The 25,915-nt window shown below is 40.3% G+C and overlaps 1 protein-coding gene across 1 annotated transcript in view; it reads left to right on the forward strand.

Moving 5' to 3' along the window:
- The window catches only part of STIM2 (stromal interaction molecule 2), an 81,946-nt gene extending 56,327 nt beyond the window's left edge, over nucleotides 1-25,619 (forward strand). The window contains exons 6-14 of the mRNA XM_019552576.1: nucleotides 6,866-6,977; nucleotides 7,405-7,520; nucleotides 11,536-11,713; nucleotides 12,396-12,573; nucleotides 13,929-14,096; nucleotides 14,370-14,470; nucleotides 14,742-14,980; nucleotides 21,617-21,836; nucleotides 23,940-25,619. Coding sequence (XP_019408121.1) covers nucleotides 6,866-6,977; nucleotides 7,405-7,520; nucleotides 11,536-11,713; nucleotides 12,396-12,573; nucleotides 13,929-14,096; nucleotides 14,370-14,470; nucleotides 14,742-14,980; nucleotides 21,617-21,836; nucleotides 23,940-24,420 — 1,793 coding nt within the window. The 3' untranslated portion in view covers nucleotides 24,421-25,619. The remainder of the gene's footprint in view (nucleotides 1-6,865; nucleotides 6,978-7,404; nucleotides 7,521-11,535; nucleotides 11,714-12,395; nucleotides 12,574-13,928; nucleotides 14,097-14,369; nucleotides 14,471-14,741; nucleotides 14,981-21,616; nucleotides 21,837-23,939) is intronic.
- Nucleotides 25,620-25,915: the final 296 nt, after the last annotated feature.

Raw genomic sequence — 25,915 nt, forward strand, 5'->3', positions numbered from 1 at the left:
GGCTTTAGGAAAGAGCTGGGTATATCACTTATCACTTGCATATCTTATTGCATTGTGTTTGGCCCTCTCTTCAGGTTGTCATTTTTAAGAAGCATGGAAAACAGTGAGAGGTATTACAATGAATATCTGTCTTGGGTACAATATTTCAGATAGGTTTGGGGCATTGTTAATAGGGCTTTAATAATGGACGTTTTAGGAGGGTTTGGTTTGTTAGAAAAGCTTTGTGGAAAATTTGCTCAGTTATAGAGTGGGGCTTATAGGAGATCATGTTTGTAAGCTGAGCAAGAGGCTCTTCAAGGAAAGGGGTGTTTCCTCAGCTAGAAAAGCTGATTTTTAGCACTTGAGTTGAAAATTCTTCTGATGCAGAATTAGTTGCCATGAATCCCAGAGTGGGTAATCCTTGGAAAATCCCCAACGGATTCCACAGAAAATTAATTCTGTGGTAAATAGAGCCCGCAGTGTTTTACTGATTAATAAGCTTCTTTTGTGCAACTTTACTTTAACTTGCCTTAAGTTGCCTGGCATGATGGATAGCTATGTAACCTGATTTGAATTGTATAGCTGATTTGAAAAGCAGCTATAACGAAAACACTTTCTGGTTTACAGTAGACATGCCTATGGCAGATGACTACAGAAAATTAATTTTCAAGGGAGGAAAACCCCATAAGATCATTCCCCACAACTACTCCACCCCTTCTTAAGGTCACCTGGAGATGGACAGAAAACATCTTGTTCCCTTTTCAGGACTGGATCTGTACTTGGCGCTCTGTAGTAGATGGCAGGTGCCACCACTGCGTTGTCTGAGCATGTGCACGCCCATGTAGTTCTGATGGCTCTACCACAACCTCTGGTGCCAGAGTCCAACGTGCACCCTGGAAGGCACCAGTTGTTGAATGAACTGGGGCAGCTGGATGAAGGCACAGGGAATTTCTTTAGCTGGCGTTTGAGCAGTGATGAGTCTTACTTTATTCAGCAGAGGTAGAATATGTTGATTATTCACACAGTGTTGGAGGTTTATGACACCACACAGGGACTTTGAATGTGATTGCACTCAAATTTGGGCCCACAGAACTGGCACTTTTAGGTTGGCCGTTTTAAGGGGGTTTTTTAATCCGTCAAATCTGAGTAATTTTATCAACCAACTTAATTTTAAAACTAATGTTAGTTAACCTTGCTGTCACATTAAGCATTGGTCTATCCATTAGATCAGGTTTATCAGATCCCACAGGCTGAACGACTGGCAAAGGAATGAATGGTCCGTAGGCCAGATTGGGCCCACACGCTGGGGCCAGTTTGGGGCTAGTCCAGGGCAGTCTTGGTTCAGGACTGGGGCTGGGTACTGGTTTTGTTTACTGGTAACTTTGATTTTGATTGGAGCTGAGAAAGGCCTACCAGCAACGCAGTATGAGTGCAGAAATAAGAGTCGAGTTAAAGAATCTCACAGCATGATCAGATCACAGGTTGCAAACCTTCTTCCAAATTCTGCCTTGGGGCTTTAAGTATACAGTACCCACTACAGTTACCATTTATCTAATCAAAAGACAGATGTTATCATTTTGTCTCTGAAGCATTTAGATAGTCTGTTCTAGAATTCAGTAGATATTCATTAGATACTCTTTCCCAAAAATACTGTACTGTAGTGGTGAGGCCTGACCTACATAAAAATGAAAAGGCTGCATTTGCATGTTACCTTGTTTTATTTGCCAAGTTTCAAATGATTTCTTTGAAACTTTGCCCGTGCGTATGTTAAAATATTTTATAGAGAAAGCATAAAACCAAACAATTGTAAAATTTGTCTGGACCCAAAATCAGAGATTGTTTGCATTGATTTGCTGTATTCCCCTCTTCCCCCCCCCCCCATATTCTTTTGCCTGTAATCAACAGGTGTAGTGCTTTTTTAAGTATAAATCTTGTAGGACTTTTACATGGAATTCCAAAGGTGAACAGTTCAGGCACATGATGGCTGGCATCATGCTTATGCTAAGAGGTATTTAATAAACGGAGCAGTACATTCTGTGCTGGCTGGCTGGCTGGCTTTTTTTTTGGATGGATTTAAACAATTGCTTCACGAAATGTCCTTTGAAGTAGCCTAGTGCTGGGTGATGAATGTTGACCAGTATAGAAAGTTTGTATCAAGAGGAGGTCACAAGTTCCCACTCAGGCTTTGACTGCTATTGCTGCCTGACCAAATGGCATGCAATTGAGCTGACCGTCATTGCTCAGGAATCATAAGGCTTTACCTTTCTTTTTTAATGGTTAGCATGCACCTAATGGTAAATTTGATGCATTTATAGAGAACAAGAAAATATTGAGAATTGGAAATGCCCATCATACTCATCACTGGAGCTCTTTCCCTGTCTTTTAATTGATGAATAATTTTTAAATTGCCACCTTCTTCCCCTCCCCTCCCCTCCAAGTTCAAACTAAGAATGAAGCCCCTGGAACAGCTGCCTTGCAACAGGCTCAAAAAGGGATATACTGCTAATGTTCTTGTATGTGAGTGAGAAAAGCTAAAGGTTTTAGAGAGTACTGAGTTGCCTTCAATAGTTCAACCATCCCTGCTCATTGCAAATTCCATAACTGAGCATAGGAGCCTGGAGCGTAAATATCATTTTAAAGTAGTCAGATTGAAAGCCAACCAGATTAATTGCTCAAGAGAAGCTGTTTAATGATTAACTTGGACATTCTGTACTGGCTTTACCGTTTTGCTTTTTTAAAAAATTTTGGTAGGTATATTTTAAGTAAATGCATCAAGGAGGGTTCTTTTGTGCGTGATATTCAGGGATCCTGGTTTTCTCTGATAAAAAATTCCAAAATCTTTGTTCAAAAACCCAAAATACATGATTAAAGTCCTCCTCACAGCCCTGGCTCTGCTAGTGCACCAACAGCCCCCACAGCCTTTCTGGTGCCACTTCCCCCCGCTCACATCCCCTCTTCCCCCAGCCATGCTAGAAGGGGCCCCCAGCTGCCAGGGCTACAGACCTACCTCCACAGCCCCCTGCCTGGTAAGGAAATTGCTGAAACATATGATTTTAACTTCACAATACCTTGATAATACAAAGGAACAAATAAGTATCAAATAAGAAACAGAGGTTAACAGAGTCTGAAGTGAATTAGCAGCTGGGGCAGGAAAAGGAGCATTGCTGACTCTTACTTTTATCAGTCTGCTCACTAATAATATGGAAGACTTGAAAATGGTTGGATTTCACTGGGCATGTCTACATGTGCAATTAAATCCATGAATAAATTCTGGAGTGTATTGGCAGCCTGACCCAGGGGGTCAGCCTGCTAGCCCTGAGCTGCTGTAATTGGGCTCCATGTGCTGAGGGATCAGCTGGCTGAGGCATGGACAGCCACCACGCTGAAGTACCCTTGTGCCTCAGTCAGCCCTCCTGCAGCACATGGAGCCCAGTTGGAGGAGCCCTGCTCTGGCAGGGGACCTAGTGGGGTCAGCCTTTGCATATATAAAATTATACCTAACGACCTATCTCATCTGAATGTGTGTGTGTGTGTGTGTGTGTGTGTGTGTGTGTGTGTGCCTTTAACAAACATTCCTACAGGAAACTGCTTCAGATTCCTGAAACCTCATTTTTTTTCTCATTGAGTGTTAATGTCTCTTGGTGCCGTCACTTCTAGTTATGGCCAAATGCCTTGTTTTTTAATAAAAACATTTTCTGTAGCTTTTATGCATGTCGGCTGAACTGGAACATATTGGAATATATTGGGGACAAACTTCTCATTTTAACAGGTATGATGCCCCAATTCCTTAAAATGAAAAAAAAATAATGAATTCATTATGAAATGTCTCAGTGTCTTGTTTTTATGTAAAACAGGATTCTGTACAGTGAAAAAATAAGGTCCAGAAAATGGAAGGATTTGCAAGCTAAAAACAAGGAAAAAGCAATTGCAGAAAAGGATAAAGTCTTGAGGAGGTGCAGCTTGATTACTATTTATTTGTAAAGCTGCAGTGGTGTTGGAAACAGTTTAAGAGTGCCTGCGAAACTGGAAGTCTTTTAAATTTGATTTTTCAGTTACTCATTACTTATTTGGTGTTCAATAATTCTCTTAAGAATCTCAGATGCAACTTCATCTCTTACATTAGTCATACTAAGCTTTATAGTTTAAGCCAGGGCTGTCCAACTACTGACCCACAAGCTGCATGTAGGTAGGCCATGAGGGGTTTGTTGCACCTCCTACCCAGCTGCCATTCTGCCTTCTCCACTTCCACATTGCTCTGGCTGCAAAAGCAGCCAGAATTTCTGGGCTCCTCCTTTTTCCTCAAACTTCCACTGCCTGTCCCTGCTCTGGAGGGTGATGTGGGCAGCTGAGGGTGAAACCAGGCCTCTGAGCATACAGTGCAGCCGTGCATGTTGGGGGTGGTGGTGAGGAGGAGTGCCTACATGATGCAGTGGCAGGGGGTAGCACTTGTGGGCATGTGGTGCAGCAGTATTGGAAAGTCAGGCTTCATGGCAGGTGGTCCAGGCTTGCCCTGGTGTGGCCTGTGCTTTGTGAGGCTTCCTCTGGTGCAGCCTGTGGGGCAAGTGGCTCATGACTACTTAGAAGTTGGACAGCAGTGGTTTAAACTATAAACCATCCTGCTGTCTCCAGTGTAAATAAAAGACTGTCTGTCAGAGTATTTTTTTGGTGAAGGATAACTGTCAAATTTCTCTATTGAGCAGACATCTTAAGGTCAACTTTTCAAAGGAGTCTTAACACTCTACTGGACCTCCACTTATACAGGTTCAGTTCTTGGAGAAACACAAAGCTAGTGATGGATGGTTCAAGCCAGTACTTGAATTCTTTATAAGACAGAGGATCTTAAAGTTTGCAAACTCTCTGAAAGTTTGCAGTTATAGTTAGGTAAAACAGTTGCCCTTGAAGTTGCAAGAGTGTCTGTCCATGGCCTTTTGGGAGTATTGGTTGGCCTTTTGGGAGTATTGGTACATGTAAGGCAGAACCAGAAGCAATTATAGCTATGTTGATCCTGGATTCATAACCTGGGACAGCTTGCAGCATCAACTTGACTATATTGCTTCCAAGTCTGAAAGCTAGCTTGTGTATAGCCTTGTGCTATACTGACAGACCTGTAATACCTGAAGCTGTTGGCTGAGACTATTTCAAACCTCCTCTAGGCAGCAGATTTTGTTTGTTTGTTTTGAAACTCAGAGGTTTTTGCATTTTGTAGGATCCTACAAAAGTATGGGGACCTCATAAGATCATCTGTCCAGCCTTTTGCTCAAGGCAGGATCATCCCTGACTAAGCCAACCCAGCAAAGTGTCTTTCTAACCTGCTTGTAAAAGTTTTTCCAAGGATAGAAATTCCACAACTTCTCTAGTTAGCCTTTTCAATGCCTTTTCCTCCAAATATCCAGCCTGAACTTTCCCTCCGGCAGCTTGAGACCATAGTTCCTAGCCCTGTCCCATACAGTCCAGAGAAAAGTTCATCTCCACCCTCTCTATAAAACCTTTCAGGTAGTTTGATGACTATTACCAACTGCACCCTCTTCCTCCCCCCCAGTCTTATCTACACTAAATAACCCTAGTGCTTTCAACTTTTCCTCAGTCTTGTCTCCCATACTCCTGGCCATTTTTACTGCCCTGTGCTATACTTTTTCCAAACTGTTCACATCCTTCTTGAAGTGTGGGGCCCAAAACTGGACACGGTACTCCAGGTGTAGTGCTGAATGGAATGGAAAAATCACTTCTTTTTATTTGCAAGTTACACTCCTGTTCATACAGCCCAGCTGTTGGTGCTGTTGGCTTTTTGCAACAAGAGCACACTGTTGGCTTATATTGAGGTTATGGTTCACTGTAACAGAAGGTCACATACACTGTTGGCTGTAATCTTTAATAGAGTAATGGTGGATAGAGAAATGTAATGGTTAAGATTTTCTCAGTTTTTGTCTATATTCATTCAAAACTTAGCTGTCCAATTTTGGAGTGTTTGCAGGCCACATGCCTAGCACAAACCGTTTTCCCGACCATAGGCAGGCCCTAGGTCCCCCTCCCTGACCTGTGGGCTCCCTTGGCCCAATGGGTTTCATTGCCCATGGGCCAGAAGCAGGAGCTGGAGGAGAATGGGAGAAGCCTGCAGGCTCCAGCAACAGCAGCAGCAAGAATGGTGGGAGGAGTGGTGCCTGGGCTGATTCCAAATAGGCATCTGGTAGGCCATGAGTTGAACAGCTCTGAACTAAATTACTGGGGGGTAGGATGGTATTGCAGGCTTTATACATCACTACAAGATGCTCCAGGCATTTTTAAAGGGATTTATTTTTTTTTATGCCCTTGGCATTCCTAACCCCATATTTTTTCCATTTTTCCATTTCTTCTCTCCTTTTCTCTCTCTCTCGCTCTCTCTCTCTTTCTCTTCCTTGTTGCCCCACTCCCCCAACATGTTCAAATGGTATGCGTTTGTATGAAGATTCCAGTGAAAAAGGAGTCCTCTCCATGGCCTGTGCACTAAGATCTCTGCATATTACCTTAAATGGAATCAGCACCTGCTGGTATACATTCAGCTTTGTAAGATACAAAGGGCAAGGAGATTGACTTTGAGCATTTTTGCTGCAGGTCTCAAGATGGGAAATTCTAAATTATGCTATGGAATTTTTAATAAAGAAATGTTTCTGTTGGTTAAGTATGTGTTTACTTGTAATTTGCTTCAGCTTTGTCTCTAAAGAGCATATAATGAAAAAAGGCAAATTGCCAGGAACACATTGTTAGTAGATGTGAGTACTACTCTGTGATTCCATTCCTTTGCTGACTATATAACTTGCCCATCTTGCCATCTTTATTCTACTTTCAATTGTAGCCCTGATCATTTTTGAAACTCAGTATCATTTGACAAAGGCAATCTTTTATCTCACAGTTCACAACTGGACTCAGGAGGAGACACTTCAGTGGTTGATAGACTTTGTTGAACTTCCTCAGTATGAGAAAAATTTCAGAGACGGTAATGTCAAAGGAACAACACTTCCCAGGTGATTTTTTTTTTCTTCCCCTTCTGAATTACTTTATAATACGTGCTATTCGTGTTTTCTAACGAACTGCTCCCTCTAACTACTTTTTTCTGCTAGAGGACAAGTATTTCAATCTACTCTTTTATCCTTGCCCAAATAAAATTGAGGCACACATGGAATTCTGGAACCAGAAGATCTATTTATTGCTGCCATAATATGCTTGAATGTCATCTGTTTCCAGCCAACAGTCCCATGTCTGCATTTCATTTAACTCATGTAAAAATAACTTCCTGATGATAATTTAACAAATTATTTACAGTTAAACCAGGAGATATAATCAGTAAAACTGACAAAAAGATCAATATGCTCTAGTATTGTGTTTTCACAGCATAGTTCTTTGTAGCTCATGTAAAAACCTGGTATGTAACATTTGATTTATTGTCAACAGGATAGCAGTAAATGAACCTGCTTTTATGATCTCTCATCTGAAAATAACTGATCGGAGCCACAGGCAGAAACTTCAGCTAAAAGCCTTGGACGTTGTTTTATTTGGACCTCTCACACGTTAGTATATCTAGGGGTTTTATCTTGTGACTAAGATCTCAGTGAAGATATTTGTCTTGCTTTCAACTGAGGTTGTATACTGTACAGCTCTCTCCACTGTGAATATGTTAGTGCATTGTGAGACCTGGGAAATTGGTTTGTAGAATTACAATATCAGAATCCTATTTTTGATCTGGGTGTTTGCAGTACAAATTTTACAGGGGTTTGTTAGTCTGGTCTAATGATAGTGTTCTACATCTTCCTGGGTGACTTGAAGCTGTTCTTAGGCTGCATACACATATTCCAGTAACCTGGGAGAACTTTCCCAAGGTTGCTCTCTGGGTAGAAAAACTTACCCAGAGATTTGTGTGCAGACATTCAAAGGCTGAAGCCCTGAAGAGTTGAGAACTTGCAGTGCTAACACTGTGCAGCCAGGGATGGAGGCAGACTGTTCACACATAATGTGATCAGTAGGCTTCCTTAATCTGCTTGGTGAAAGATTGCAGCAGTTTATAGGGCAGTCATGATTGACCTACCCAGACTGCCTATGGTCAGCTTGCATTTACCTGCAGCACGATGTGGGAACGGCAAAGGGGGGTGGGGTGTGTTCTGGAGCAGCAGAGTCCAGAGAGTAACACACTGTCTCCTGGGGGAGGTGGGAGGTAGAAGCTGAAGGACTGTGTTCTCTTCTAAGAGAAGCCATGGCATATTCAGGCATTCACTCTCCCAGGAGAAATGCTCCTGGGAATGATGTAACCCTTGTTGTTCCCAGGTTACTTTTCTTCTTTTGGCCACTTTTGCCCTGAGAGAAGCCTAAACATCTGTATACTTGTGGTTTCACCTGCAAGAGAAACGACTCTCCCAGGAAAAACTGAATGTCTGTATGAGGCCTTGGATAACGTGTACTAGAAAAAATTTAACTAAACTGACCTCATTACTGAGATGCGGTCAGAGTAAAAACTAGCTTAGTTTAACTACTAGAGTTAAAACTGAGCTAAAACTGTTTGCTGAATTTGCGCCAGGAAAACCATCAGACCTAGCTCATTTTTAGCTGATCTTTACCTTAATTTCCTTGGTCAAGACCAACATCTTGAACACTAATGTAACAAACAAATAGTTTTGAAAAGATAGTGGATGAAAAACTGAAGGCTGAGATGCTAAATGGGTACTTTAATAGAAGTTAGAATCATTTCGTTTAATACAAATTTTTGCTTTACAAACTTTGGTAAATCATGGGAAGTGCTAAGCAAGAAATGTTTGAATATTAATTACAATGGACTTTATAACAAAGGGTTTCTCTGTTGATTTAGTACTCACTTTCAAAAACATTTTATGATGGGGGGAGGGGGAACAATAGTTTTATTTTTGTCTTTAATACCCAAGTGCACGCTTTTTATTGGCCTTCTCTAAGTGTCAGATTGAGGAGCTGTTACCTGAAACCTGAAATTTGGCTCTGTCTGGGGCTTCTATAATTTATAACTTGTTCTGATGCCATCCAAAAATCTTGTTAGTGCTGAAGTATTTCTTGTCATGTTCTGAAATATCTGATACAGCTGTTAGATGGACATGTTAGAAACCTAGGGCTAAAGGACTCGTATATACCTGTTCATTGGAATGATATCAGAGGGATCAGCTTGTGGGTGCTGACTCAGACGCCTTGTTCTGGGTAGACTCAAACCCTCAGACTGACCACAACTTCTCCTTTCAATAATAGGCAAATTTTATTGATACACAGTGATAGCGGATATGAATAATACAGGCGAGGCAAACAAAATATGCTGCCCTTCCACCCCGCCAATTCTGTATCTACCAGTCCTAGGGTTGTCACAGAGGGAGGATGTGTTTCGCCAGTATGTGAGTTTCACCCTGTGGTTCTTTCTTGAGTGTCAGATGTCAGGAACCTGGAGGTCAAGGACCAAGGCCTCCCTCCCACTCCAATGAGGTGGGCAAGATGGGTTGGTGAAGCACCCTCTGTCCATGGTGGCCTCAGGTTCACCCCTCAAGGACCCTTTGCTGCTCTGAAATCCCTCCTTTTGTATTCTTTTTCCTCCGGCTGATGACTCTTCATCTCCGGGTACCATTGATTGGTTTCCCCATGGTCATCACATTGTCCACATTCTGTCCTGTCAGCGTAATGCTTTGTTTCCTAAACTCATCACATGCACACATCTTAATTTCATCTGTCTACCAAAACCAGAAATCCCAAGGGCTCTGCAGCTGGTCACTGTGACCTGATGCCTGTGCAGCAAACCTATCTTATGTTATGGAACACTGTTTGGATGTTTTTAATTTCCCAGGATGTGTATGCCTGCTTGCTAATGACACAGTGGGCTTTGAAGGAAACTTTGTCACAAACAGACTTTTAGAAACCTGTTAACCCTTGCTGTGCCCCTGGACCATTGTTCTAATGCGTATCTAGTTTACCTACAAGCCAGTTCCTAAAAGCAAATCTCTAAATATCATTTTCTAGTCATCAAGCCTGCGTAACAAAAATTATCAAAAAACCCCTACCTTGCTGTTACAAAATTGCCCTTTCTAGCATGAGCCTCACCATTGTATGTCTTAGTCCTGTTTTATTAAGAGACCACACTTTTCATATATATTATGTCTTGATACAAAATGTCAGTGGATGGAGTAATGCGACTTACCCCTGTGCTGTTTGTAGTTAGGAAGGCTAGAATGCATCAGGACTGCCAGCCTACCAGATACTGTCCAGAACCAATTTGTGTTAGATAATGAATGTGCATATTGGAGTAATATCTGCTTGCTTGATTATTGAGAGACTTTGGCATCTTTTGAGTGTATAGTGTATTGATGCTCAGGTGTTCAGCTACATTGTCCTTCCTGCACAATATCACTGCTATTAATTAGGAATGGCACACATGGATATTTACATCTTCTCTGCAATCTGACTCCATAAACCCAGGACCTTTTCAAGCGAGAAACGTTCTTACTGTTCCTTTATAGAAGAATTCAATTATATGAACTTTACTTGTTTTGTATCGAATGGGTGAATTGACAAAGGTGGCATTTGAAAACTTCTATCCACTTGGTCTTTAGCCATATTTAGGAAAGGATTTGCTGTCCCATCATGTTACTTCACTAAATTTCTTCTTTTGGAATCCTGAGGCAGCTGCACCCTTTTGTGTAACTCAGAATTCAAGGGGCCCAGTTGCATTGTACAGTCTCTGAAGAGCAGTGTGAGATGTCAGTGCCTCTTCATGAGTAGGAGGCTGCTTGTCATTTTTGGCCTTAAAGTGGGTACGTAGTGCCCCTGGAATATTTTTAAGTGCATCTTGATGGCTATTTTTATGCAACCGTTTACATATTGCCGTATCTACATGTAAAAGGAATAATCTATTTTATATCACTGAATCCTTGGCTAGATATCTTATGTTTTGTAATAGCATATAAACAAATTATGCCTTTTTAAAATTCAGATCAGACCTCTTTTACTTCTACAGAAATTTAGTCTGGTTAATTACTTTAATTTGATCATTTTTGGATACAAGAGAGATTTACAGCTATATATCTTTAGCTGGGCAGCCAAATTTTTAAATTCATATTGTCCTTATACTAGTCACCTAGAACCTTATGCTAATATGAACCTGATCCTTTCCCTCATTCACTTATGGGGTTCCTGTTAATCTCAATGATTGCACTGTACATCGAGGGGAGGGACTTTGGAATTGAACCTGACATTCTTCCCAGTTACACAGTTTGATTACTGATGAATTATTCTGTAGCTCATGAAATAGAAATAGTTAATGAAGACTCCAGTGTCAGTGTATCACAAAGGATTTCCTATACCGTGTGCATTGTTAATCTACTATAAATGAAGTTTAGCCACAAATCTCCTTCTGGAAAATGCCCCCAAAAGAATTTCAGAAGGGCACATTGGAGAAAGTATGAGTTATTTAAGTTAGAACCCACTTGGTGACTGCCATATTCCACCACTTTTATGACTGAAGTGAAGTCATTTCCATAGCATACCTTTTAAATCTGTACTAAATAATTTGTATAACTATTTGTACAGGCCCCCCTCACAACTGGATAAAGGATTTTGCACTAATAATTTCTATAGTAATTGGTTTTGGAGGCTGCTGGTTTGCATATACTCAGAACAGGACCTCAAGAGAACACATCATAAAAATGATGAAAGACTTAGAAAGCCTCCAAAATGCAGAGCAAAGCCTTCTTGACTTGCAAGAGAGGTATGTCAACCAGAAAAGATTTTAGTCTTAGTTATTTGTCTTAATGTGTTATTTTGAGGTACAAATGTTTTCATATCCTATTTAAAGCTGTAAACTAGGGGAAGAACTGATTAGAGACAACACTAGATTTGTGCACCATTTGGGTTTTTTGGGGGGGCCGGGGGGTTGTTCCACCAGTTCAGCCGCAATTGTTGAATATGTCTGACATATTGCAATCTCTCTGTGATATTTTAAATTCGACGAGAGAAGGTGAATCGAAAAAATACTAAGTAAAAGTGTTATGTTATCCATTGATAGCAAAAGAACTTTACGTGGAATAGCCTGTTTTTCATGCATTTTCTTCCCTACTTTATAGCTTGTTACAGTCAGGCAAAATTTTGTGAAAACTGCTTACTGTTTTTGGGGGGTTATGGATAAGACTATACCTTTTTCATATAGAAGCTGTAATTAAAGTTCTTATAGTAAACCAGATTGTACTTCTCTCTTTATACCTTTAACTACATACAAAGGACAATAATTCAGATTGGTGTGCCAGATATGGGATTTTTTTGAGATTTGAATTATAAATTGTGATGAATGAATGGCATCTACATATTAAAATATCTCATAGTTTTTCATTGTTCAGTGGAATATTGGAATTTTCAATCTTTTCTCTGAGACTTATTTTTGTTCAACTTCAAAGGCTCATAAAGGCACAGGAAGAAAATAGAAATGTTGCTGTAGAAAAGCAAAACCTGGAGCGCAAAATGATGGATGAAATCAGTGATGCAAAACGGGAAGCACAGCGCCTGAGGGAGCTGAGAGAGGGAGCTGAATGTGAACTGAGCAGGCTCAAGTATGCAGAGGAAGAACTAGTACAGGTATCTGAATTAAGGGTCACTTTTGTTTTCGTAGATTTCCTGATTGGGGCTTCGTTTAATGAACTTTGTTCTTTTAAATTATTTTTCTGTCATTAGGCTTGTGATCCTGGAGGCATTTTCTAATCTGAACATGTTTCATTGCTTCATAGCCACAGAAGCAGTATGCAATAGTAGCCTAATTATGCAGACACATGTAGATAAACTGTATAACAAAATGTTACTCAAGCATAATGAAAAACAGTTCCTCGTATTTGAGCACCTATACATGTGCAGCAAGGCTGCTCTGATGCATTGTAATTACATCATGTTGGAACAGACTCAATTAATCAAGTCTGCTGGAGCATAGTAATTATCATGCTTCAGTGTCACATGTATCAGCATCTCCACGTTGAAAAATGGCGGCAGGGGCACTTTTCAGCTGCTATTTTTCAGTGCAGGGATGCTGATACATATGCCACTCCAGCTGCTTTAGTTGGAGCAGCTCTTTGAGCTGCTCTAATTAAATCACTCCCCCCCCCACCCCGCATGTAAATAAACACCCACTTATGCCCCTTGTTCATAACTCCTGTGGACCAAAAAATGCCAAGATCAAATTGTAACAGAACGACAAGTTCACAAAGCTGATAAAGAGGAGGAATTCTGAGGGCTGATGCAGTATACATAAATTTGCATTCTGAATTTTAGAAATGTCTCAGTGTTTTGCTTGAACACAGCCAGTGTGACATGCAGTAGCTCTGAAAATCCAGACTATGTCAGATATCCTGAAGGAGGAGTCTCAGGATGATGACAGTAGCCATGGACAGGTGTTACATTTGTGACAAGAGGGTTGCCACCATGGGAAAGTGGCCCCCTGCACTTCCCTGGGTTGACCTGAAGGAGTGTGGGAGGTGGGAAGTAGCTGTGCCTGCAGCAGCAACCACCCTGGGGGTTCAGGAGTGTTGCCACTGTGGGAGAATGGTCCCCAGCGTTCCTTTGGGACCAGCTTATTGGTGGAGCTGGAGGGCATTCTCCCAGTCTGGAACCCTCCCCAGGCTCTCTCTGGCATCTGCTGCTTTTTTGACAGCCTGCTCTATTCCCAGGCAGGGGAGAGAGCAGGTAGACAATCAGTGGGTTTGCCTAAGGTCCAGAGAGACCCGGGAATCAGCCTTTTAGTGCCTCGTAGCTGGAGAGCTCCCTTGTGTAACTCCCTAGCCAAGGGGCTGAAACGCATGTATGCTGCAAACCTTGGGATATTTTTCTAGCATTAAGAATTTCACAGAAATTTAGTGCTAGAAATAAATGTCTGTGGCATTTTAAGGTTGACTCTCAATTACCTTCAATATTAACAAAATTTGTGGTGATTTGTGCATTTCTAGGTTCGAATGGCTTTGAAGAAAGCTGAAAAAGAATTTGAACTGAGAAGCAACTGGTCTGTTCCCGATGCTCTGCAGAAATGGCTCCAGTTAACACATGAAGTGGAAGTGCAGTACTACAATATTAAAAGACAAAATGCAGAAATGCAGCTATCTATTGCTAAAGATGAGGTACGGACAATGTATTCACTTTTGAGGTTTTTCAAAACTTTAGGAGCAAAAGCCTTGTTGACCTGGCCAGTTTTACTAGATAAATGAACTTGTGGATGTAAACATTTTAATTGGATAGAATGTTGTCTGGTCACATTTTCTGCGGTTAAAATATAAAGGTCCTCTTCTTCACAAATACCTACTGCCTTTTTTCTTTTTTTTTTTCAAAACAATGTTTTTGTCATCTGCATTAAATATACAGCCCTTGGTTTCATATTTTATTCTGCATTTTAGGCAGAAAAAATAAAAAAGAAGAGAAGCACTGTCTTTGGGACATTACATGTTGCACACAGCTCTTCCTTAGATGAGGTGGACCATAAAATCCTTGAAGCAAAGTAAGAGTATTAACTAGATGTGTATTATCAATTTTTTATCAGAAATCATGGAGGTCACTACGGATTATTTGAATTAGAATTTTATTTTACTTTTAAGTACAGTATCTTCTGAAAAGTTTAATGTGAGCTAGTGTCGAAGGTTATCGTTGCTTATGAGACAGCAGGGATTACACTGTTCTACTGTTCTGTGCAATTGTCAGATGGTGTACTGTTGTCAGTGCTGATGACAAAGCAAATAACTGTGTGTGTGTTCTTTTTTTTTTTTTTTTAGAAAAGCACTCTCTGAACTGACAACAAGTTTGCGAGAGCGTCTTTATCGATGGCAGCAGATTGAGAAGATCTGTGGCTTTCAGATAGCGCACAACTCAGGATTACCGAGCCTGACCTCTTCTCTTTACTCTGATCACAGTTGGGTAGTGATGCCCCGAGTCTCCATTCCGCCTTACCCAATAGCTGGGGGAGTTGATGACTTAGATGAAGACACTCCTCCAATAGTTTCACAGTTTCATGGTATGTCCCCGCAAAGGGAGACATTAAGGAAGTGTAGCTAGAGTAGTGAGAGATAATGTGGTGAAAAGAAATGAGCAGGAGCTTTGGAAGAGGATCAAACAAAGGAGATTTAAAAAAAAAAATCCGTGGGCCATTTTTGACAGGAAATGGAAACAAGTTTAAAAAAAAGATAGGATTTAAAGTGTTGGTGCTCAAATAAGTTGCCAGAGGCAACAAGAGGCAAGGGTGTGAATTCACAGCATACTCTGTTACTTGCTGATGTGCTTGCTTTTGCTGCCCCGTGAATGTGTGATAGCTTACGCTATGGATCTTCATATATGGGTAAATGAAGCTTGGTATTTATCACAGGATAGAGTATATCCATAAGTGCACTCTTAAATGCAGAATAGATTATGCTAAATTCACACCCTATCTTGCTTTGTGATAACGTGTGGTGCCCATGTTTAATGGGGGAAATTTTTAAAATAAGATTTTTTGGAACTACAAAAATTAGAAGCTCAATAAATGGGCTGGCACTAGGAGTAAAGATTGAAAAATACTTTCTGTTACTGTTGACTCTAAAAGAAAAAAAAAGAGGGAATCTTAAAAATAATGTTTTTGTAAACCTGGCCATGCAAATTGGATGACAAATTTGTTTATAAAATCCAAAATGTTCAAATTCCTATATAGTTAAATTTTAATCCATTTTTCTACCATATTGGAAAACAGACTAGCAGGTAAAAAGTAGGAAGTTGTCCCTTAATATTTTTGTGAGGATGTGTTACGTAGCTTTCCAGACATCTAACAAGTGAAACAAATTAGTGCTATTGTCCAGAGAAGTTTTCAGCAAAATGTTTGTGTGGGATGCAACTGGTTATTTGCAAGAGGGTGGTAAGTCAGCAGTGGAAAATAGTCCATCTTAAGTTAAATTGTAGTTGAAAAATATACATTGGGGATTCAAACCACCCTGATGATGTAGTCATTGCATCATCAGTAGACACCAGGCTGTTGAAACTGTGATTACCTAGACAAGGAAGATGACTTCACACTTAGCTGCTGAAGACAAAAAAAATTCTCAAGATGTAAAGCCTAAGAAGGGATGAAACTTTCTGGCAGTTACTGTCACAATTTTCTGTTGATTCTAATTTCTTTTAGATATAGGGTGACCACTAAAGAGGACAGTCCAGTTGTCCTCTATTGATACAAAACCCGTCGCCTTCATGTCCTCTATTTTTTTCTTGAAGAGAAAAATAGAGGATATAAAGTGTCAGGTTTCGTATCAATAGAGGACAGAGTAGCAGAAAACCAGAATGTCCTCTATGATGGTCACCCTATTTAGATACCTTTTAAGGATTCTCAGGGAGTTAGGAGCATGTAATGGTTTTGGACACCTAACTTATTTCAGCTTTTGAAGACTGTGATCTTAATGTGTTGTCTTCCACACTTGAATGCTACATACTCTTAAGCTTCAGTTATCTGTTAAAAGCAATTTAAAAAATTGAAACTGGTGTGTGTTTCCTACCAAAGGTTTGCTAATAAGCTAATAACCAATTTCTTGGCTTAAAATTGCTGAAAATCAGGCACCTAAATCATACATGGAGACTTGTGATTAGATTTCAAATAATGAGCCCCTCCTACCTGTCAGCACTTCTGAAAAATTTATCCATAGTTTCTAGGGCTGCCTATACACATGCTGGGGTGGGTGTGCATTTTAATTACAGCAGTTTCCAGAGAGCCTCTCTAATTAAAATTCTGCAGCGTCACATGCATTAAGCCCCAAATGGCTACAGGGTACTTTAACTAAAGCTCATTCAATGAGCTTTAGTTAAAATGCCCCAGTGGCCATTTCTAAACCCATGGGCCTTATACATACGTTGCTGCAGCAATGCTGGAACATTTTAAAATGTGGAGCAGCAGATTAATCGAGTCTGCTCCATTACATTGGAATTGGAATACAGAGCATGTGTATAGGCACTCCTGTGGCTTTGGATGCCTAGTTTAAAGAATACCAGTTCTAGCCACTGTATTTGCTTATTTCTTAGAAGATAGTAAATGAGAAAAGTAATAGCGGGATTAAGGAGATAGGATTAGAAGAACAGCATCTCTTCTAACATTTAGTATATCTTAAATCTTTATTGTAATTATCCATACTTTCACAAATATGATTACAAAGTTCCTATCATTTTAAATTATTGTTTTATCAGTCAGATTTTACCTCGATTTGGATGTTCACGGATGCAGTCATATTTAGGTTGGCTTGAACAGGTGACTAGAATGCTGTTTTTCCATATTTTTTATAATATGTAAATAATTCTTTGGGTTCAGGGTTTTGCGTAAAGGATACAGCCCCATTTTTTACTGTAGAAGCTTCACCAGAGAAACTACATGGTTTCAGATTTTTATCAGGCGTGCGTGTGTGTGTGTGTGTGTGTGTAAATGAAACAAACACTTGTTGTTCATTCTGGAAAGTACCCCTTTTTTATTTTATTTTTTACTTGGCAACACTTGGTAAATTATTCCTGTCCTCTAAACAATAGTAGTAGCAGTTTATTTACAGCTTTGCTAAAACAATACTAAACAAAAGTAAATAATGCAGACAATCTGTAAGTAGGGTACTAGTCTTATTAACAATTACTTCATTCATGAGGCTGCAAGCATAAAATCTAGATAGGTCAGTAATAAGGTGTTGCTGGACCCAGTTTCTGCAACTCACTTCTCCAGACTTGGATATCTTTTTCTTCCACCAGTCTTTCTTCATGTAGCACAGGGGTGGGGAAAATCTGGTCCCACAGGCTGAATCTAGCCTATGGAGGGACTTTGACTGGGCTGCGGCGGATCCTTCAGTCCTGCCTGACCCAGGTGCCATCTGGCCCGTGGTGCGCATCCTGCTATCCCCATGTACTCAGTGGGGCTGGGGCAGCTCCTTCCACTTGCCACTGCTGGCCCATCCCATGGAGACTGGTGGGGATCCATATGCACTGCCCTGACCTCAGTCCACTCTGCTCCCACTCTAGCCAGGACCTGCACTCACTGGCCCAATCCTGGCCCACTGTATGCTCACTTTGGACTGGTCCGCCCATTCTGAGTGGCAGTGTCCATGCAGAAGCTGAACTGGGCATGGGGGGAAAAGTGGCCACCTTCCTCTCACTGCTGCCAGGCCCAGAGCCTGTGCCTGGGCTGCCCTGAAGCTCCTCTTCACTGCTGTTACTAGTGCTGCCTCTGGGCAACCCAGCAGGGCAGTGGTGGCAGTGAAGAGGAGCTGCAGGGCAGTCTGATGTGGACTCTGGGTGGTCACAACAAGAAGGGCCTGGCAGCGGCCTGGGTGGAGCAAGCCGCTTTTCTCTTGTACCCAGCAGCAGCTTCTGAGCCACTGCTGCCACTCATCATGGATGGACTGGTCCAAAGGAGGATGGGGCTGTGTGCACTGGTTCCATGCTGGTACGGAGCTGGTTTGCTGTAGCCAGGGCAGGTTTGGAGCAGGCATGGGACAGACCGGGACTGGGAATGGGGCTGTGTACTTGGGTACTGGCTGGTTCAGAGCTGGTCTGCTATAGTCTTGGCAAGTCTAGAGCAGGTTCAGGGCAGGCCAGGGCTGGAGTTGTGTGCTCAGCTGCTACTGGGCGCTGGTGGTGTTGGAAGTGGTAAGGAAGAGCCTCAGGGCCTGTGGGCTCCAGGTTTGGTGAGCTGTTTCTCAGGGGGAGGTGGCAGCCCTTAGAGCAAGCAGCCCCATCCCCCTTATCCCACCCCAGTGAGATGCCACAGTACTCAATAAGTTGTTGTGTTTTTTCTGTGGATTTCATAGGCATAGTGTGGATTTTGCCGAATCCAGCCAATGCCCCTGAATCCAGGGAATCGTGAATTCATTAGTCCCTACATGTAGCACAACATATATCTTTCTTCAGTTAAAGAGAAACTAGAAGCATTACTGATATACTAGGCAACTACCACTGTATTATTCAGTTTCAGATAAAAGCAAAAAAACAAGTATTGCTATTGGAATGTTCACTCATTTGCTGGAGTATATATAAAGTATTAAAAACACAACAAACCAGGCAAAAAGTAGTCAAAGGATATTGTACCATTTGTCCGGTAGTCATTATAGTTAAATGTAGTTCAATGTCAGATTCTGAAAACAACATCTTGCCTTCTCGATTGTCTTGATAGTGCCTCCAATACTTCACTGTCATTCATTTCTGTAGCTGAATTAATATTATCACACCTAAGTTAAGGTTTTTAGCTAGAGCTAAGGACAGTCTGTAAGATTGTAAAATTGGAGAGAAATATTACCAGGAACAAACAGCAAAATTGCAAAAAAAGGATAGTTTGGATAGTGAAATATCAAGACTCCTAAAAAGGATAGACTGTTGTAAACACCTGTGGAGTAGAAAGAGATTAACAGTAATAAAGGCGATGATAATAAGCCATGAGTCAATTGACTTGCTTAGCACTATTTGAATAGAAATGGGACTGCCCCTCTCCGGCATTTGGTTTTTAAGTTTGGGTAGTGGGGCAGGAATCAAAGGCAGGTGCATCTGCATCACTGCTCCTCTCCTCCATCCACTCCCGGTATGATGTATGTATAGAAGCATATACACCTGAAACTCATAACTGAACAAACTAAAATGAATTAAAAGGGGCCTGGGACTTTTGTTGAACAACTAACTACCCCACTGTAAATGTATGCTTGTTTTTACCCTGTGGTAAGTGAATGCTGAACTGGGGGAGCATAGTCCTGGGTTTATTCTGGGTAGTCTTCCCAGGTTTAGCTTTTATTTACCACAGGTAGATGGGTTGTTATTGTGAAGCATCTGCTTCATAAGTCCCTTTTCCCCTTAACTTGCTGTACTTCATTCATTTTATACCCTCAGATATCACCATATATTTTATCCTAAAAAAATCAAGAAGGGGAACAGCCAGCCATCACTATCCCATAACACTGATTTATTAAAGTAATTCTGATTTTGTATACACAAGCATTTATTTCAGTTTAAAGGAACTCCATGGTTATGCCAGCTTGTAACTTCAAAGCTCACTTCACTATCACAGTTCATCTTATAAAAACTGCAGTCATATTCTGTATATGCTCATTTTAACTAGTAATTTTCTGTAACATTGACAGGCCAGGAGCTGTGTTCAGCTTAGAAATAAATGAAGCAAAATTTAAGAACTGTAGATTTATAGGCTTCCAGAGAGCAGATGCTATATAACATTTTGTCCTTGAACTCAATTACTACTCAGTTCAACAAAGTGTGCATAAACCTGATAAGCTGAGGTCAGGTGCAGCTGCACATTGTAAGCTGTGACTTCCCAAGTGACCTTCTGCTTGGAGAGTAGGGTGGTAACTAAACCTACTGTGAGATTCCAGGAAGTGTAGAAGCTAGTGGAATTATCTGCCTTGTCCTTGCTTGTCATGGTACAAATCTATATATAAGCATGTAAGCAAATAAGTTGATACACAGGAAGAGATAATATAGGTTATCCAAGGTTAAAATGGCTTCTCAGGAGGAAAGGTGCATGTGGTATCAATCCAGCCTGATTTGCAAAATTACTGAATTTCCTGATTTATTTCCTTAGTTAAGTAGAGTAGGCAAATTTGACACCATTGTGAGCAAGGCCATCCCTGTCCAAGTGAAGTATTGCAAAGCTGCCATGATCTTGGTATGAAGAAGTCTACAAATTTTGAACGCCATAGCAGTGAGTCTGAGTAATTCCATGGGTTTATTTTCACTTGAGTGGTTCTGGCTGGCTTGCTTTCCAAATAAAACAAACTGGAAGGATTTCCCGGACTGCTGTGTGTGTGGCCTCTTGTCAGACAGTTCCTTAATAAAGTCTTAGTTTGCTCCTTCATCATTTGACAAGGAGGAACTGTACCTCAGCATCATTGCTGTTGTAGTAGGTCTGGGGAAAAGAAGCTTATCAAAGAGGAAAAAAAATATACCAATACAAATTTATTGCAGTTAAAACCAGATGATATAAATCTGGCATCTGCTCAATATTTAGCAGAAAATTCCTTCTATATATTTGGCATTTTCTATTGAGACAGCAGTAATTGGCAAGTCTTGAATAGGTCAGAGTTCATAACTGTAGCATACATGATTTTAAATAAATTTAATTTACTCCAGACACTTGTTTTTTAGTTAGGTTTACTTGTTTGAAAAATGTGCTTGAAAAAGCGGTTTCCTCTTGTTTAATGTTGGTTATCACACAAGTGAAATACAGGAGAATAATTCTGTAACATATGATAATGTAATACCACCATTTTAAATGTACAAACATGCAGGACCAGATTCTCAGTTGAGATCTGCCCTCTTCATACTGCCTGGAAAGGTGGGTAGGGGACACATAAGGAACCAGAATGTAGTTGCAAATAGCCAGAGGGATGCTTTGGTGACACAAAACTGCTATATTCAGGTCCTGGATTCCCACAAACCCCTCTGGGAGAGAGGGTGTGGCAAAGCACAACTTTGCTCCACCTTTCCTTCTGTTTAAGTAGTGGTAATTGAGCACTCTGTAGCTGTTCACAGATGCATTGATCCTGAAGATCATTTATCTAATATGTCACTCCTGCAAGAAAGAGTATCTGCCTATAGGGTTTTCAATAATCGTGTTAACATCAAGTAACACCGTTTTTCCCCCCCCCCCCGCTTTCCCTCGCAGGGTCCATTGTAAAGCCTCCCAGCACCTTAGCAAGAAGCAGTAGTTTGTGTCGCTCGAGGCGCAGTGTTGTGCCATCATCTCCACAGTCGCAACATACTCAATATACTCCGCATACTTTGCACTCTCCTGACCCTGACATCCTTTCAGTGTCAAGTTGCCCTGCTCTTTACCGTACTGAGGAAGAGGAAGAAGCTATTTACTTCACTGCTGATAAACAATGGTATAAAGAATACTGGCATGTTATTGGAACTCTGGTAGAATTGCTCTTAACTATTTAGAGTAGTGTTAGAAGTTGAACTGAGCCAGAAAGTACAGTAGCCAACAGGCTGAAAACCTCAGTTATTGTGACTCGTTTGGAACACTAAATGGACTTTCATGGTCAATACAGCAGGTAGAATTTGGGATTTACCACAATCTTAGATGTATTGAATCAGTTCAAGTTCTTAGCTATATTTTTTCTGATGGGAACCGAAAGCAATCTTAGTTATCAGGCTGAGAGAAGGTGGACTGCAATGCAAACCTTAGTCAGAAGAGAAGTCAGAATGCTTTCTTATACTTTATACCATAGAGAGCTCTCTGCTCACTGTTGTTGCTACCTTTTTTTTTTTTTTCCCTAAGGAAAGACAGAGTCTTTTCATGGGGTAACAAATGGGCTGACATTGTATGTTGAGGACTTCTATTCTCAAGTAGACTTTCAAGTATAATCACCCTGAGTCCATTTGCATGGGTTTCATAACTTCTTAATTTATTCACAGAGCTTTTGTTCCCTCACAGTCCATCTTTCAGCTGTTTATTTCTGAAGTGGCACAAGAAATTGGGATATCACAATAACTTCTAAGACAGCATCCTGTCACCATTATAAATATAAATTAGTTAATTCTTTTGCTGTTAGGATTAGAGAGGAGATTTGGAATTATTTAAACACTGGCAATGCTTAACAGTAAAGGGGGGATGCTAATATTAGCCAAATAAACTTTTTAAAAAAAAAGTTTATGTCAAATTTGTGCCATAGGTAAAATACTTGAATTAATTTGTTTCTGTCCATTATGTTTGTGTCTAATTACTAGTTAGGGAAAAACCTGCTAGTAAAAGCAGGAGCTCATAGGAGAAAATTTGTCTGCTCTAAGACTTCAGGTGCTTCTTTAAATGTATGGTTATACTGTACAGTGTATTTGTAATTGGAAGTTTTAAATTCAGAGGAATGGTAGTTTAGTAGATAAGGTCCTGGCCTAGAACAGAGGTGTTCCTTGCTTTGTCACATACTTCATGTGACTTTGGTCAGATATCTTTGTTCTGACACTGAGAAATAAACCCAAGAAATTGATGCTTTTGGGTGCTGTAATAATGAAGGCCATATAAGTATCTTCAATAGATAAGAAGCTGGGTGAAAAAATGCTGCTTTTTTCACTGGGACTTCTCTCTCGGTTTTTTCCTTTTTTTTTAGTTTGTTTCTTTACATTCATTTCCCCTCACAAAGCTTAAATTTTAGGAAAGTAGATATCTTCATAATAGACTTTGGCGTGACTAATATTTTTAGAATGTGGAAACACTTTATCTGGATGATTGTTGCTTTTCTACTTTGAAATGTAAATGACTGATTCTGAACAGAGCTAAACAGATCAAGGACTTTTACATGTGCTCCGGGGGTGGGGATGGTGCATTAAGTAGAGCGCTTTAATTATAGAGCTGTAGCATCTGGCGCATTAACTTCCCCATGCTTCAAAATAGCAGCAGGGGCGCTTGGACTAAAGCTTGTTCAGTAAGCTTTAATTCAAGTGCCCCCACTGCCATTTTGAAGCACAGGGGTGCTAATACATGAGACATGAAGGCTGGCTGAAGCACTGTAATTACCACGCTCCAGCAGACTCTATCAATCCCCCACAGCATGTCTACAGGCACCCATCATGTTTGGCTGAGGTTTAAAGTTATTCAACTTTTATGTTTTAATAAGTAATACCATTTTATTGTGGACTTTAAAGTTATACTAAAATTTACTCATTTAGTAGCAGTGTGACAAATAAAATTACAAGAAAAAACTGGCCACTTCCCATGCCATAAGATTGCATATATAAAATTGGCTTTCCTGAATCCGATACGTGAACTTATTCTGATTCAGATGTTATTCCAGGTATCATTGTAAGTTTAAACCATACAGATCCCTAGTTAATACATATCTAGCTATCTACCTTTGGCACTGATAGTGGAATAAATGAGGTAAAGTTTGCAGTCTAATGGCATATATTCTAAACCTGTTTTCCTCTCAATTGCATTAAGAAAATTGTTGTCTTACAGTTGCTCTCTCTTCCCTTTTTCTCTGACACAGGGAGGTACAGGATACCAGTTCAGAATGTGACTCCTTAAATTCATCCATTGGAAGGAAGCAATCTCCTCCTTCAAGTCTTGAAATACACCAAATGCTGTCTCCTCAAAAGATCTCCCGGGAGGAACTCTCACTAGAAGAATCATCTACAGGAGACTCCTCATCTCTGACTGCAGATATTTCAAGGGGCTCTCCTGACTGCGTAGGCATGACAGAAACTAAGAGCATGATATTTAGCCCTGCAAGCAAAGTGTACAATGGCATCCTGGAGAAATCTTGCAGCATGAACCAGCTGTCTAGTGGGATCCCAGTCCCAAAGCCTCGCCACACCTCATGCTCCTCAGCCAGCAGCGATTGCAAACCTGCTCATGAGGCCTCCCCTGTCCCTCGAATAAGTAGCATCCCACAGGACCTATGCCAGAATGGTGAAAAAAACAAAAAGCCCTCCAAAATAAAAAGCCTCTTTAAAAAGAAGTCCAAGTGAATTGGAAAGGCAAAACCCCACAGAGTGGCGTAATTAAACATTTAATTTTTTTTAAATTTTAGGGAGGTAGTTTTTTTGGGGCATTTCAGACTGGATGCCATAGCAGGAAAGCTGTATAGGTCAACTTTACTATTTAAATGACTCCAGTGTCAAAGTTCATGCCAGCTGTCAAATCAGAGATCATTAAAATGTTCAGTCAGTTTACAGTCATTTCTGCTTATTTATTTCTGCTTTGTTTTAGTTTCAGCTTTTTTTTTTTTTTTTTTTTTTTTAAAGCCACTTTGGACTTGCAAGCTTTAATGGACTAGTAAGCCTGTGTGGGCTTGCCAAAGTTTCTTGTTTACCAGAGCATCTTCTTATCTTTCCACAGAGCTAGGACATTTGTCCACTGGACAGAAGTAACATAAGGAAGTAAAACTAATTAAATTGCACTACTGTTTTTCAGACTGGAAAAGTATCTCTGCAAGTGAAACTGTATGATTTCTTAACTGACTGAAGAGATGGGTCTTTTCACTTTTAGATCTTTTGGAGTTTTTAAGTAAAAACATAAGATTTCTAATTGCCTTGATTTCTGGAAATGGAAACTCCATGCTTTTATTATGGGAAGCTTCATTAGATGCATTTATTATTTGAGCGGTTCAAGTCCTGCTGTAAAGATCATGTTTTTTTCAAGGGCTTTCACTGTGATTTTACTGCATTGCAGGCTGTATGATAAAATATAGAGATAATTTAACAAGAGAAGAGGCTCTTGATTCCTTATGCAAGTAATGAATATGAAACTTGAGTGAAAGACTTAAACATTCACATGCTTAAAATTGGGGTTGAGGGGGGATACAGCACTTGTTTACAGACTTCGACAGACAAAGGATGTTCAGTTTGTGAAAATTTGTACTGTGGCAAAGATAATAAATCAGAGACGTCATTGTGCTTGGGATTGCATTAGCTGATATTCTGCTTCTGAGGTCCTGTTTATTGAAAGCTGTTTTAGGCTGCTTATGCTTATTGCAGTGTGTAAGTTACTGTTATCATTTTTGGATCAGCTATTAATGTCTCAATGTCCTACTTTTTGTAAGATTTCATACTCTTTATTTTTGTATAGTTTAAAGAGTTAGTTGTTCAGACTTGTCTGGTTGAAGTAAACGGTCTAATTTTATAATGCATGTAGACTGTTATGAATTAAATGTAATTTTAAGACTTAAGGTGAGAATCAAGACCTGCTTCAGACAAAAGAAGTTATTACATTAGTAAGCTTTTATCATAAGGTATTAAATTACCTCAGTATCAAAGAAGTCTTTTTAGGGAAACAGTGGCTATTTGTTCAATACCAGCACCACTTTTTTTTTTTTACATTCAGAGCCAAAAAAATGCTTCTTGAATAACAGTGCCTTTTATTCAGTGTGTCTGAAAATGTTTAAGGCCGAGCAAGAATTATCTTTGAGTTACATTCCAAAGAAATGCTTTTGCTCCAGTGAACACAAGCAATGTATCCAGTGTT

This window comes from Crocodylus porosus, unplaced genomic scaffold, assembly GCF_001723895.1.
Source record: "Crocodylus porosus isolate Cpor-Errol unplaced genomic scaffold, CroPor_comp1, whole genome shotgun sequence".
NCBI lineage: Eukaryota > Metazoa > Chordata > Crocodylia > Crocodylidae > Crocodylus > Crocodylus porosus.